Consider the following 13,355-nt stretch of genomic DNA (forward strand, 5'->3'; position numbering starts at 1 on the left):
AGGTGTAGCATTTTTTCCACGTAATGAGGGAGATCAGTTGTTGGGATGAATGGACAAGAGATCCCTGCAGAAAGTGAGGGTCAGGGCAAGATGTGCTTGATGGTGGGATCCCATTGGTGATGGTGGAAGTTTCAGAGATTTATGTGCTGGATACGGAGGCTGGAGGGGTGGTAGGTGAGGACAAAAGGAACCCTATTCCTGGTGGGGCGGCAGGAGGATGGGGTGAGAGCAGATGTGTGTGAAATGGAAGAGATGTGGTTGAGGGCAGCGTTGATGGTGAGGAAGGGAAGCCCCTTTCTTTGAAGAAGGAAGATATCTTCATTCTCAAATGAAAAGCCTCATTCTGAGAGCGGATGCAGCGGAGACAGAGGAATTGAGAGAAGGAAATAGCATTTTTACAAGTAACGGGGAGGGAAGAGGGATAGTCCAGTTAGTTGTGAGAGTCCGTGGGTTTATAATAGACATCAGTAGATAAGCTGTCTCCATAGAAACATAGAAAATAGGTGCAGGAATAGGCCATTTAGCCCTTCGAGCCTGCACCGCCATTCAGTACAATCATGGCTGATCATCCAACTCAGAACCCTGTACCTGCCTTCTCTCCATTCCCCCCCCCCCGATTCCTTTAGCCACAAGGGCCATATCTAACTCCCTCTTAAATATAGCCAATGAACTGGCCTCAACAGTTTCCTGTGGCAGAGAATTCCATAGATTCACCACTCTGTGTGAAGAAGTTTTTCCTCATATCGGTCCTAAAAGGCTTCCCCTTTATCCTCAAACTGTGACCCCTTGTTCTGGACTTCCCCAACATTGGGAACAATCTTCCTACATCTATCCTGTCCAATCCCTTTAGAATTTTATACGTTTCAATCAGATCCCCCCTCAGTCTTCTAAATTCCAGTGAGTATAAGCCAAGTCGATCCAGTCTTTCATCATATGAAAGTCCTGCCATCCCAGGAATCAATCTGGTGAACCTTCTTTGTACCCCCTCTATGGCAAGAATGTCTTTCCTCAGATTAGGAGACCAAAACTGCACACAATACTCCAGGTGTGGTCTCACCAAGGCCTTGTACAACTGCAGTAATACCTCCCTGCTCCTGTACTCGAATCCTCTTGCTATGAATGCCAGCATACCATTCACCTTTTTCACCGCCTGCTGTACCTGCATGCCCACTTTCAATGACTGGTGTATAATGGCACCCAGGTCTCGTTGCACCTCCCCTTTTCCTAATCGGCCACCATTCAGATAATAATCTGTTCTCCTGTTCTTGCCACCAAAGTGGATAACCTCACATTTATCCACATTAAATTGCATCTGCCATGAATTTGCCCATTCACCTAACCTATCCAAGTCACCCTGCATCCTCTTAGCATCCTCCTCACAGCTAACACTGCCGCCCAGCTTCGTGTCATCCGCAAACTTGGAGATGCTGCATTTAATTCCCTCCTCTAAGTCATTAATATATATTGTAAACAACTGGGGTCCCAGCACTGAGCCTTGCGGTACCCCACTAGTCACTGCCTGCCATTCTGAAAAGGTCCCGTTTATTCCCACTCTTTGCTTCCTGTCTGCCAGCCAATTCTCTATCCACATCAATACCTTACCCCCAATACCGTGTGCTTTAAGTTTGCACACTAACCTCCTGTGTGGAACCTTGTCAAAAGCCTTTTGAAAATCCAAATATACCACATCCACTGGTTCTCCCCTATCCACTCTACTAGTTACATCCTCAAAAAATTCTATGAGATTCGTCAGACATCTCCAGAGATAGAGACAGTGAGATTGAGAAAGGGGAGGGAGGTATCAGAAATGGACCAGGTAAATTTGAGCGCAGGGTGGAACTTGGAGGCAAAGTTGAAGTTGATGAGTTCCGCATGGGTACAGGAAGCAGCACCAATGCAGTCATCGATGTAGCATAGGAAAAGTGGAAGACTGTCACCAGTCTGGGCTTGGAACATAGACGGTTCCACGTAGCCAACAAACAGGCAGGCATAGCTGGAACCCATGCGACTGCCCGTGACTACACCTTTTGTTTGAAGGAAGTGGGAGGAGCCAAAGGGGAAATTGTTAAGAGTGAGGACAAGTTCTGCTAGACAGAAGAGAGTGGTGGTGGAGGGGAACCGGTTGGGTCTGGTGTCCAGAAAGAAACAGAGAGCTTTGTGGTGGGGGATGGAGGTGTAGAGGGACTGGACATCCATTGTAAAAATAAGATGATGGGAGCCAGGGAACTTGAAATCATTGAAAAGATGTAGTGTGTGAAGTGTCATGGATGTAGGTAGGAAGGGATTGAACTGGGAGTGGGGGGATATTACTTACTGTGGTGCTTTAGCTATTGTAGGGGCCTCAGCTAAGCTCTCCCAACTCCTGTGGGAGATCGCCAACTTGTTCTGGTCTTTGATGCAGTAGCTCTGCTAGATATACCACTGTGTCACCAATGTCATGGACAAACTGCTGTATTTCTTAAATTAAAATTGTTAAATTAAAATTATTACCATGACTTCAAGAAGTCATTTAGACCCAATGAGTCATACAGCACAGAAACAGGCCCTTCGGCCCACCATATCTGTGCTAGCTATCAACTACTTATCTCTATCAATCTAATTTTCCAGCACTTGGTGCAGCCTTGGCATTTCAAGTGCTTGTTGGACACAAGTCTTAGATCAGCACAGGAACAGCCCACAATGTTCTGCTGAACCAATTAAATTAGGAATCAGATGGCCAACTAAACTAATTTTTTCTGCCCACAGAATGTCCATATCCTTCCATTTTCCTCACATCCACGTATCTTAAAAGTCCCTAATGTTTTTGCCTTTACCGCCACATCTGGGCACCACATTCCAGGCACCCACTACTATGTTTAATAAAAAAATAATTACACATCTTGCCCCTCAAACTCCTTTGAACTTGTCCCCTCTCACCTTTAATGCATGCCCTCTGGTTTTAGACATTTCAACCCGGGGGGGTGGGGGTAGATAACATCAGTCTACTTCTGTCCATGCCTCTCATAAGCTCTATCAGATCTCTCAGCCTCTGCTGCTCCTGAGAAAACAACTCAAGTTTGTCCAACCTCATGTCTCAAGGTGCTGCAAATGCTGGCATATGGAGAAAGTCTAGAGTCTCGACCCTGAAACACTGAACATTTCTTTGTCTCCAGTCCTGAAGCAGGGACCTGACCCTAAACATTGACTTTCCCCTTGACTCCACAGACACTGCTTCTTGCAGTTTCTGACTTCACAAACTTGCGGATCCTCAGTGTGCAGTTGTGTAGCAGCTATTGAAATGCTTTACAGCACCAGCAATCGGGTTCAATTACTGCCACTATCTAAGGTATCTGTATATACTCCCCGTGACCGTGTGGATTTCCTCTGGGTGCTCCAGTTTACTCCCACATTCCAAACACATACAGGTTAGGGTTAGTGAGTTGTGGGCATGCTACATTGGTGCCAGAAGCATGGTGGCGCTTGTGGGTTGTCCCCAGCACAGTATTGCCATCGGACTGTGTTGGTCATCGAGACAAATGAAGCATTTCACTGTATGTTTTGATGTACATGTGATAAATAAAACTAATCGTTATAGGTATGTGGCAGGTGAGGAATACTCAGATTGGAAGAATCTGAAGGGATATTGCTAACGGTACCATGGCTCAGCCGGAGTTGCCCTTATGTTAATGAGGAGATAAAATGGTCCCATCTCCATTTGAATAGCCCGTATGAACACACGCTACTGTGGTACTGTGGCCACATGCACACAGTGAGATGACTTTGTCCTGCCCCTGCCCTCCTCCTCTCTCCCACCCCCATACCATCACTAGTTAGAGGGTTTTTTGCTGGATTACCTATGTGGTCTGTACTGGCATTGATTTGTTTCTTTTAATCTGCCTCTATTCCAGTCAAAGAGAAGCTGACTGCAGATCCCGACAGTGAGATCGCCACGACGAGTTTACGGGTGTCGCTTATCTGCCCCGTGCGTAATTTTGCAGTAGCTCGCTTATCCGGAGCCGCCGCTTGCTATCAAGATAGGGCTTGGCTTTTGCAGGCTCTCCTCTCTTTCGAAAGCTATTCAGCCTGTAGTTTGGAACATTGCTGAGAGCTGCCTCCGATAGCACAGGGATCAGTCCCAAACACTGGCAGGAGACGTAAGTGGGCTCAGGATCGATGCACTAGGAAAGGAATCGGAGTCAGGTTTTACTATCACTGACATACACTCAATCACCACTTTATTAGCTACACCTCATTAAGGCAAATATCTAATTAACCAATCATGTGGCAGCAACTCAATGCATAAAAGCATGCAGACATGGTCAAAGAGGTTCAGTTGTTCAGACCCAACATCAGAATAGGTAAGAAATGTGATCAAAGTGACTTTGACTGTGGAATGATTGTTGCTGCCAGACTGGGTGGTTTGAGCATCTCAGAAACTGCTGATCTCCTGGGACTTCCATGCACAACAGTCTCTAATGGTGTAAAAAAACAATTTAAAGAATTCAGTGAGTAGCAATTCTGTGGGCCTTAATAATGAGAGAGGTCAGAGGGGAGTGGCCAGACTTGTTTAAGCTGACAGGGTGACTCAAGTAACCACGTGTTACAACAGTGGTGTGCAGAAGAGAGTCTCTTTAACACACAGTGTGTCAAACCTTGAAGTGGTTGGGCTACAGCAGCAGAAGACCACGAACATACTCAGTGGCAAACTTAAATATGGCATTGGAGTGGTGCTTAGCCTCACAGTTGTCAGTATAATGCAAGTAGAGCAGGGAGCTAAGCACACAGCCGTACCTAATAAAGTGGCCTCTGAGTGTATGTTGTGAAATTTGTTGTTTTAGAGCAGCAGTACATAAAAAATTACTATAAGTTACAATAAGAAATATTTTAAAAAGTGAGGTAGTGTTCATGGACCATTCTGAAATCTCTGCCTCTGCGCTGGGAGTAGAAGTACAACCAAGGGATGGGACTTTCCAAAGTGTGGATGTGGGGTAGCACGATAAGTGTTTTTAGTATAACAGTGGTCAAGTGTGTTGGTTCAATTGGTTCCACAGGCGATATGTTGGTGGTAATTGTTCAGAGACTTCTTCAAGCTGGCCTGGCTGAAATCCCCCACTACTTACTGTAATTTATAGATTTTATTACTATGTATTGCTTTGTATTAATGCTGCAAAACAACAAATTTCATGATAAATATTAGTGATATTAAACCTGATTCTGAAATCTGAAGGCAGAGGGGAAGAAGCCTTTCCTAAAACATTGAGTGTGTGTCTTCAGGCTCCTGTACCTCCTCCCTGATGGTGATAATGAGAAGAGGGTATGTCCTGGGTGGTGAGGGTCCTTTATGATAAATGCTGCTTTCCTGAGGCACCATCTTTTGAAGATGTCCTTGATTGTGGGGAAGCTAGTACCCATGTTGGAGCTGACTGAGTTTACAACCCTCTGCAGCCTGTGCGTTGGCCCCCTCCATACCAGACAGTGATTCATCCAGTTACTGGAGTTAGGGAGAAGTGGTTTTTTCGAGACTTTTAAGGGAACTGGAGGAAGTGTGGTAATCAGAACAAGTCAAATTTATTGACTGTAATGTATGCACATGTGGCCTGGAAAAACATACTTGTGCCAGCATCATGTGCACATTGCATTAGAGACAAATCTGTTGTAATCTAATAAGAAAAACATTAACAAGAAAGAACACAATTGGAACAAAAAAAAGTCCATTGTAGTGCAAGGTGGTCTTAGTGTTGCCATACTGAGGGTAGAATCACTGACGTGTTGTGAAATTTAGTGTTTTACGGCAGCAGTACTTTGCAATACACAAAAAGCCTATATTACAATAAGAAATATATAGTGTATATCTGTGTGTATATAATATATGTATGTATATGTGTGTATGTATATATAGTGCTTATAAAAAGTATTCACCTCCCCCCCCCGCCCCACCACCTTGGAAGTTTTCATGTTTTATTGTTTTACAACATCACATTGGATTTAATTTGGCTTTTTTGACACTGATCAACAAAAAAGACTCTTTTGTGTCAAAGTGAAAACCGATCTCTACAAAATGATGTAAATTAATTGCAAATATAAAACACAAAATAATTGCATAAGTATTCACCCCCTTCAACTCAGTATTTAGTGGATGCACCTTTGGTAGCAATTACAGCCTTGAGTCTGTGTGGATAGATCTCTATCAGCTTTGCACATCTGGACAATGCAGTTTTTCCACTTTCTTTACAAAACTGCTCAAGCTGTCAGATTGCATGGGGATTATGAGTGAACTGCCACAAATTCTCTATTGGATTGAGGTCTGGACTCTGACTTGGCCACAACAGGACATTAACTTTGTTGTTTTTAAGCCATTCCCATGTAGCTTTGGCTTTATGCTTAGGGTCATTACTGTGCTGGAAAACAAATCATTTTGCCACATTCATTTTAGCCTCTAACTTCACAAGCCTTCCAGGGCCTGCTGCAGTGAAGCATCCCCACAGCATGATGCAGCCACCACCATGCTTCACAGTAGGGATGGTGTGTTTTTGATGATGATGCATGGTGTTTGGCTTGCGTGGGACATAGCATTTAGTCTGATGGCCAGAAAGCTCAATTTTGGTTTCATTAGACTATAGAACCTTCTTCCAGTTGGCTTCAGAGTCTCCCACGTGCCTCTGGCAAACTCGAGCGAAGATTTCATTTGTTTTTTCCCACAGTGGCTATTTCTTTGCCTCTCCCCTTTAAAGCTGCGATTGGTGAAGCACCTAGGCAACAGTTGTTGTGTGCGCAGTCTCTCCCATCTCAACCACTGAAGCTTGTAGCACCCCCAGAGTTGTCATTGGTCTCTTGGTGGCCTCCTTCACTAAGTCCCCTTCTTGCACGGTCACTCAGTTTTTAAGGACAGCCTGCTCTAGGCAGATTTACAGCTGTGCCATATTCTTCCCATTTCTTATTAATTGACTTAACTGTACTCCAAGGGATATTCAGTGACTTGGAATTTTTCTAGTATCCATCTCCTGACTTGTGCTTTTCAATAACCTTTTCATGGAGTTGCTTGGACTGTTCTTTTGTCATCATGGTGTAGTTTTGCCAGAATACTGACTCACCGGCAGTTGGACCTTCCAGATACAGGTGTATCTTTTACTATCAATTGAAATACTTTGACTGCACCCAGGTCTCCAAAACAGATCTCGATTTAACTAATTATGTGACTTCTAAAACCAGTTGGCTGCACCAATGAAGATTTTGTGTGTTATATTAAGGGGGGGAGGGGTTGAATACTTTTTATAGGCACTGTATGTGTATGTGTGTATGTATGTGTATATATATATATGTATGTGTATATATATATATATGTATGTATATATATATATATATATATATATGTACAAATAGCAAAAATAGGGAGGTAGTGGTTAGGGTAGGCTAAAGAACTAAACAGTTGAAAGGAGGTAGCTGTTCTTGAACCTGCTGGTGTTGCACTCCTGCCTGATGAGAGCTGCGAGAAGATGGTATGGCCTAAATGGCAGGGATTTTTAATGATGGATGTTGCATTCTTGACACAGTGTCTCATCAGGATGGTTTCACCTTTAAACCAGTGGGACTAAACTGACTGCAATATGGCTGTGTTGAGGTTCAACACACAAGCTGGAGCAAGGGCAGGCATTCATCTCTTTGACTTTGCTCGACCGGTCATTATATCTGAGGCTGATCACTTCTGACCAAAATTGTAGTGTCTGGACAAATAGAACAGAGAGCAGTACTGCTCCTTTGGCCCAGATGTTATGCCGACCTTTTAACCTGCTCTTAAGATCAACCTAACCCTTCTCTGCCACAAGGCCCTCCATTTTTCTTTCATCCATGTACCCATCTAAGAGTCTCTTAAATCTCCTTAAATCTGCCTCTACTACACCACCACCACAGTAGTGTGTTCCTCACACCCATCACTCTGTGCAAATAAATAGATTTTTTTAAAAACTTACCTCTGATCTCCTCTCTACCTTACTCCAATCGTCTTAAATTTATGCTCCCTTTATATTTGCCATTTCTGTCCTGGGGAGAAAGTTATTGTTGTCCACTTGATCTATGCCTCATCATCTTGTACCTATCAAGGCACCTCTTATCCTTCTTCACTTAAAGAGTAAAGCCTGAGGTCACTCAACCTATCCTATCCTTGTAAAACACACTCCCTAATCCAGACATCCCACCCTGCAAAAACTCATTTCAGGGAGGTAGCACCATCAATTTGCGGGAGACTCCCGGAACTTCCGGGAGAGGTGGGACGTCTGCAATAGAGTAGCTCCTGAGCAGCTGGCCAGCTAGTTTAAATAACGTTAGGTATGCTGGTGAACGAATGACACCTGTTAAACTCACCTCAACATGTTTTTTACATTTTAACCCACCATGCGCAATAGAAAAGTCACTGTTGCAAACAGTGCAGCGAGCAACACTGTCATTATTTTGACCCCTATTAGTTGGGGGTACACTTTAGTGTAGTCTGGGGTGACGTATGTTTTATATTGTCTTTTTTTTTTGGAACACTCTGCCATGGGCGTGCGCGTTCTTGTTCTCTCTCGTTCTCTCTCGCTCACTCTCTCACACTCTTTCCTGCTGTCTTGCTCGCTCTTTAAAAAAAAATTGATTTCTGGGATATTGTATGATTTGCAGGCATCAGGGAGCCACTATTAATATGTGGGAGACTTCCGGGAGAGGTGGGATGTCTGCTAGTCCAGGCACCATCCTGGTAAATTTCCTGTGCACCCTCTAAAGCTTCTACATATTTCCTATAATGAGGCAACCAGAACTGAATAGTATGTTCCAAATGTGGTCTGACCAAGGTTTTACAGAGTTGCAACATTACCTTGCAGCTTGTGAGCTCAATCCCCTGACTAATGAAGGCCAACACACTGTAGGCTTTCTTAACCATCCTTCAGTGCTGCCTTAATCACTGACTTATTAACCAAGTAAATGCTTAATTAAAGATTATCTGAAAAAATATTTGAACTGTATCCTTGTGTAACTTGTATGTTTGGTAGCTATTGAGTTAAATGTTCTGACAGTTGTTTCTGACCATGATTGGTGAGTTGACAGTGGTGCAACAGCTAACACTGACGCCTCATGGCTCATCCTCTCCTCTGGTACTGTCTGGAATTTGTACCTCATCCCCATGGCTTCCACAATCAAAGAAAAAAATTGTTATCAAATGATGTATAGTATACTGTATGTTATCGTATACTACCTTTAGATTCATTTTCTTGCAGGCATTTACAGGAAAATAAAGCAATACAATACATTTTAAAAAGCTAAATGACGGACAAACAACCAATATGCAAAAGAAGACAAATTGTGCAAATAAAAAATAATACTGAGAACATGAGGGGTAAAGAGTTCAGAGTTGTGTGTGAAGTTATCCACATACATACTGTCTTAAGGCTCTTACCCTATGATAGCAAGAAGAGGGCATGGCCTGAATGATGGGGTCTTTGATGCTGCTTTCTTGCAGCAGTGTTCTTTGCAGGTGTGCTCATTCCATAGGGTGTTGCTGGTATTCCAGAGGTGCTGGTTGGTAGATTAATAGTTTACTGTAAGTTTTCCTTGGTGGAAAGTAGGGATATCAAGGAGTTGATGTCATGATCCAGGGATGGGACGTCCTAACGATCATTATTTGCTTGTGCTGGCCCATGTATTTTCCTGCTGGAGATCCTTTATAAGATCATGCACGTCTTGTAAGGTGGGTGAGAATTAGTTGATAATGCTTCAGTATTTCAATTAAACTGGAGGCAGTTTACAGATGGTTCTTCACACGACAGGGTTGGGCACGCTGCTCCTTGGAGTGCTTTGCCATTGAACTTGGTTTCCCTTCGGTTTCCCCATTCTGAAATCGCGCTCCTAGTGCTGAGTTGGGGCTCTGGAGGACTGACAGTGTACCAAGTATAGACCGAGTTGGGGGTGTGGAGCCCCTCTGCATGTCGCTACTGCTTGCTTTATCCCCCCTCGCTCAGTGCTGGTTGGGAGAACGCATATTTACCTATGTTCTGTCAATGCTCAAAGGATTCAGACTAATGGTCTTGTCTGTTCCTGCAGCTGGGAAAGACCAGGCTTCACGTGCCGTGCCGAGCACTGACCTGCACGCACCTGCAGTGCTTCGACGCAGCGCTCTACCTGCAGATGAATGAGAAGAAGGCCACCTGGGTTTGCCCTGTCTGTGACAAGAAAGCACCTTATGAAAGTCTGATTATTGACGGGTATGTGAAAAGTCAGTGGAGTTTACTGTCATGAGCACATATCCACATATGCACAGGTGCAATGAAAACCTTACTTGCAGCAGCATCACATAAGCAACATTCACAAATAAAACATGAATTAAGCATACATTATACCCAATTTTACGCAACAAAAACAAGGTCTATTTTAGTGCAAAGTGTTGCTAAACCATACTGAATTTGGTTAGGCAGTTTGCTTCAGGAACTGAATGTTTGAAAGGAAGTAGCTGTTCCTGAATCGGGTGGTGTGGTTTCTAGACCTCCTGCCCATTGGTAGTTGCAAGATGGCATAGCCCAGATGGCAGGGATCTTTAACAATAGATGTTGTCTTCTCGAGGAAGCAACTACTGTGGATACTACCGATGATGGAGAGGGATGTGCCCATGATGTATTGGGCTGAGTCCACTACTCAGCAGCTTTTTACATTCCTGCACATCTGAATTGCCCTACCCGACCATGACAGAATCTCTGTCTGCCTGTCTGTTTCTGGGAGAGAGTGATCCTTTGAATATAAGTACATCCCTTTAGAACAGGGATGAGGAGGAATTCCTTTTGACTGAAGGTGGTAAGTCTGGAATTCATTGCCACTGGTGGCTGAGAAGGCTAAGTAATTGGGTATAATTAAAGCAGAGGTTGATAGGTTCTTGATTAGTAAGGGCATCAAGGATTATGGGGAGAAGGCAGGAGAATGGGGTTGAGAGGGATAATGTCAGCCATGATGGAATGCCAGAGTAGATTCAATGGACCGAATAGCCTAATTTATGTCTAATGGTCTTGCTATTACAAGGAGTCTGTGCTTGTTATGTGTGATGAGTTTAGCATCCTGCGCTCCCTGCTTCCTGCAACCCCCTACCCCCTCCCAACCTTTCTTCCCAATTTTCCCAGTGTTTGAGTGTCCTCTCTTTGTCTCTAGACTCTTCATGGAGATTCTCAACCTGTGCACGCATTGCGATGAGATCCTGTTCAAAGAGAACGGCTCCTGGAGCCCAATGCAGCCGAGGAAAGTCAAGCAGGAGCCCTTGTGGACATCATACAGCAGCCCTGAGGGTGAGAGGGTGACAGCTTCACAATGTACTTTACTGCCTCAATCACTGACAGGTTGTTTTGTGGCAACACGTTTCTATCATGTAATACATAAAAATAAACTAAATTACCAGAAGAAAGATAAATATATAATGCAAACTGAGAGCAAATATTAAGGAAGAGTTCATGATCAGCCATGATCATACTGAATGGCGGTGCAGGCTCGAAGGGCCGAATAGCCTACTCCTGCACCTATTTTCTATGTTTCATGGGTTCATTCAAAAATCTGATAGTGCAGGGGAAGAGACTGTTTCTAAAGTGTTGAATGTGTGACTTCTAGCTCCTCCTTGATGGTAATAATGAGAAGATTGAATGTCCCAAATGGCGAGGATTCATAATAATGGGTGCCACCTCCTTGAGGCACTGCCATTTAAAGATTGCCTCGATGGTGGGGAGGGAGTGAGGTTGGTGCCTGTGATGGAGCAGGCTGAGTTTGCAACCCTGCACAGCCTTTTCTGATCTTGTGCCTTGGCATTCCTATGCCAGACGATGATGCATCCAGTTAGAAAGCTCTCCACAGTATATCTGTGGAAATTTGCTGACTCAAAATCTCCACAAACTCCCCAATGAAATATAGCTGGTGTCGTGCCATCTTTGTAATTGAGTCGGTATGTTGAGCACAGGGTAGATCCTCAGAGATGTTGATACCCAGAAACTTGAAATTGTTTGTCCTTTCCATTGCTGACCTCTCGATGAGGGCTGGTGTGTGTTTTCTAAAATTCTCCTTCCAACTCCTCCCTCATGGTAGTACTTAGAAGGCAGCAGTTGTGGATTATGTGGGAAAGTAGGTCCCTCTGGTAATGACACACTGTTCTAGTTGATAGGGTGGTTAAGAGGGTCTGTGGTGTGTTTGTCTTCCTTAGTCAGGGGATTGAGTTCAAGAGTCACGAGATAATGTTGCAGCTCTATAAAACCCTGGTTAGACCACACTTGGAGTATTGTGTTCAGTTCTGGTCGTCTCATTATAGAAAGGACATGGAAGTTTTAGAGAGGGTGCGCAGGAGATTTACCAGGATGCTGCATGCCTTGGAGAGCATGTCTTATGAGAAGAATGAGCTAGTACTTTTCTTTTCAGAGCTGTTGGAGGCTGCTGTTTTTGTGATCCAGAGGTGTAGAAGTCAAGAATGAGGCATAAAACATGTTGCTTTTGGCTTTTTTATTAAGTGTTATAAGAGCAGAGAACAAATAAAAGAAGGAAGAGTGAGAACAAAGAAGCCGTAATTCTCTTGTACAAAAACAAGCTCTAACTAGAATGATAACATTCCAGTGGTTGACCATAGGTGTTGCATCCCAGCTGTGTACTTGATATGCAAGCCAGGGCAATGCAAAATGGAGAGCCAGTTGTTGCCCATGTAACAGGCTCCCCCTCTCCATGCAGCTGATGAATCCAAAGGAACAGCAAAGACCAAAATAGTTTGTTACCAGTGACGTTGCAGGAGTTGCCAGTCAGCATTGATTTCAATGTAGGACTGACTTACAGATTCCAGATCCAGATTGTTCCCTGGGGTTTATTCCTGAAATCTTCCCAATGAGTAGGTATAACTACAAGGCAAGCAGAAGTTTGAGATCAGAGTTTTCCTTCTCCTAGATGAGCTGCAAATCACGGCTGACAAACCCTATCTGCCTGAAGCGACTGGTTTTAAGGCACCAGTAACCCATCTTTGCCCCTTCTCCTGTCAGTAGAAATGGATCAGCCAGGCTTAGTAGCTAAGCCACACATGAAGGCCAGGAACTGGACTTGATTGTCAGAGGCTATCTGAGATGCACACCATTGGGAGCATTTAATAGGTAACGGGAGCTTGTCCACACTATCCCCCTCCCACAGATATGACCTTAAGGAACTGATTAACTAATAGTCTAGCCATATTCAAGTGGCATGACACCTGCTTCAGAGAAACTAGGAAGCTTCTAGAAAAATACAGAAATAGCTTTGCTACAATTACTTGAAAAGGTAATTACATAAAAATTCAAGTGAGCGTAGGAAAGTTAAATGCAAGAAAAATAATACTACATTCTAATTCAACAGAGAGAAGGATGAGAGGCGAA

The 13,355-nt window shown here is 43.8% G+C and overlaps 1 protein-coding gene across 2 annotated transcripts in view; it reads left to right on the top strand.

The window, feature by feature from the left end:
* The window catches only part of LOC134343008 (E3 SUMO-protein ligase PIAS3-like), a 43,581-nt gene that overhangs the window by 16,583 nt on the left and 13,643 nt on the right, over window positions 1-13,355 (top strand). For both annotated transcript variants that reach the window (XM_063041808.1, XM_063041809.1), the window contains 3 exons: window positions 3,888-3,961; window positions 10,048-10,208; window positions 11,140-11,273. In XM_063041808.1, the coding sequence (XP_062897878.1) occupies window positions 3,888-3,961; window positions 10,048-10,208; window positions 11,140-11,273 (369 nt within the window). The remainder of the gene's footprint in view (window positions 1-3,887; window positions 3,962-10,047; window positions 10,209-11,139; window positions 11,274-13,355) is intronic.

Source organism: Mobula hypostoma, chromosome 2, assembly GCF_963921235.1.
Source record: "Mobula hypostoma chromosome 2, sMobHyp1.1, whole genome shotgun sequence".
NCBI lineage: Eukaryota > Metazoa > Chordata > Chondrichthyes > Myliobatiformes > Myliobatidae > Mobula > Mobula hypostoma.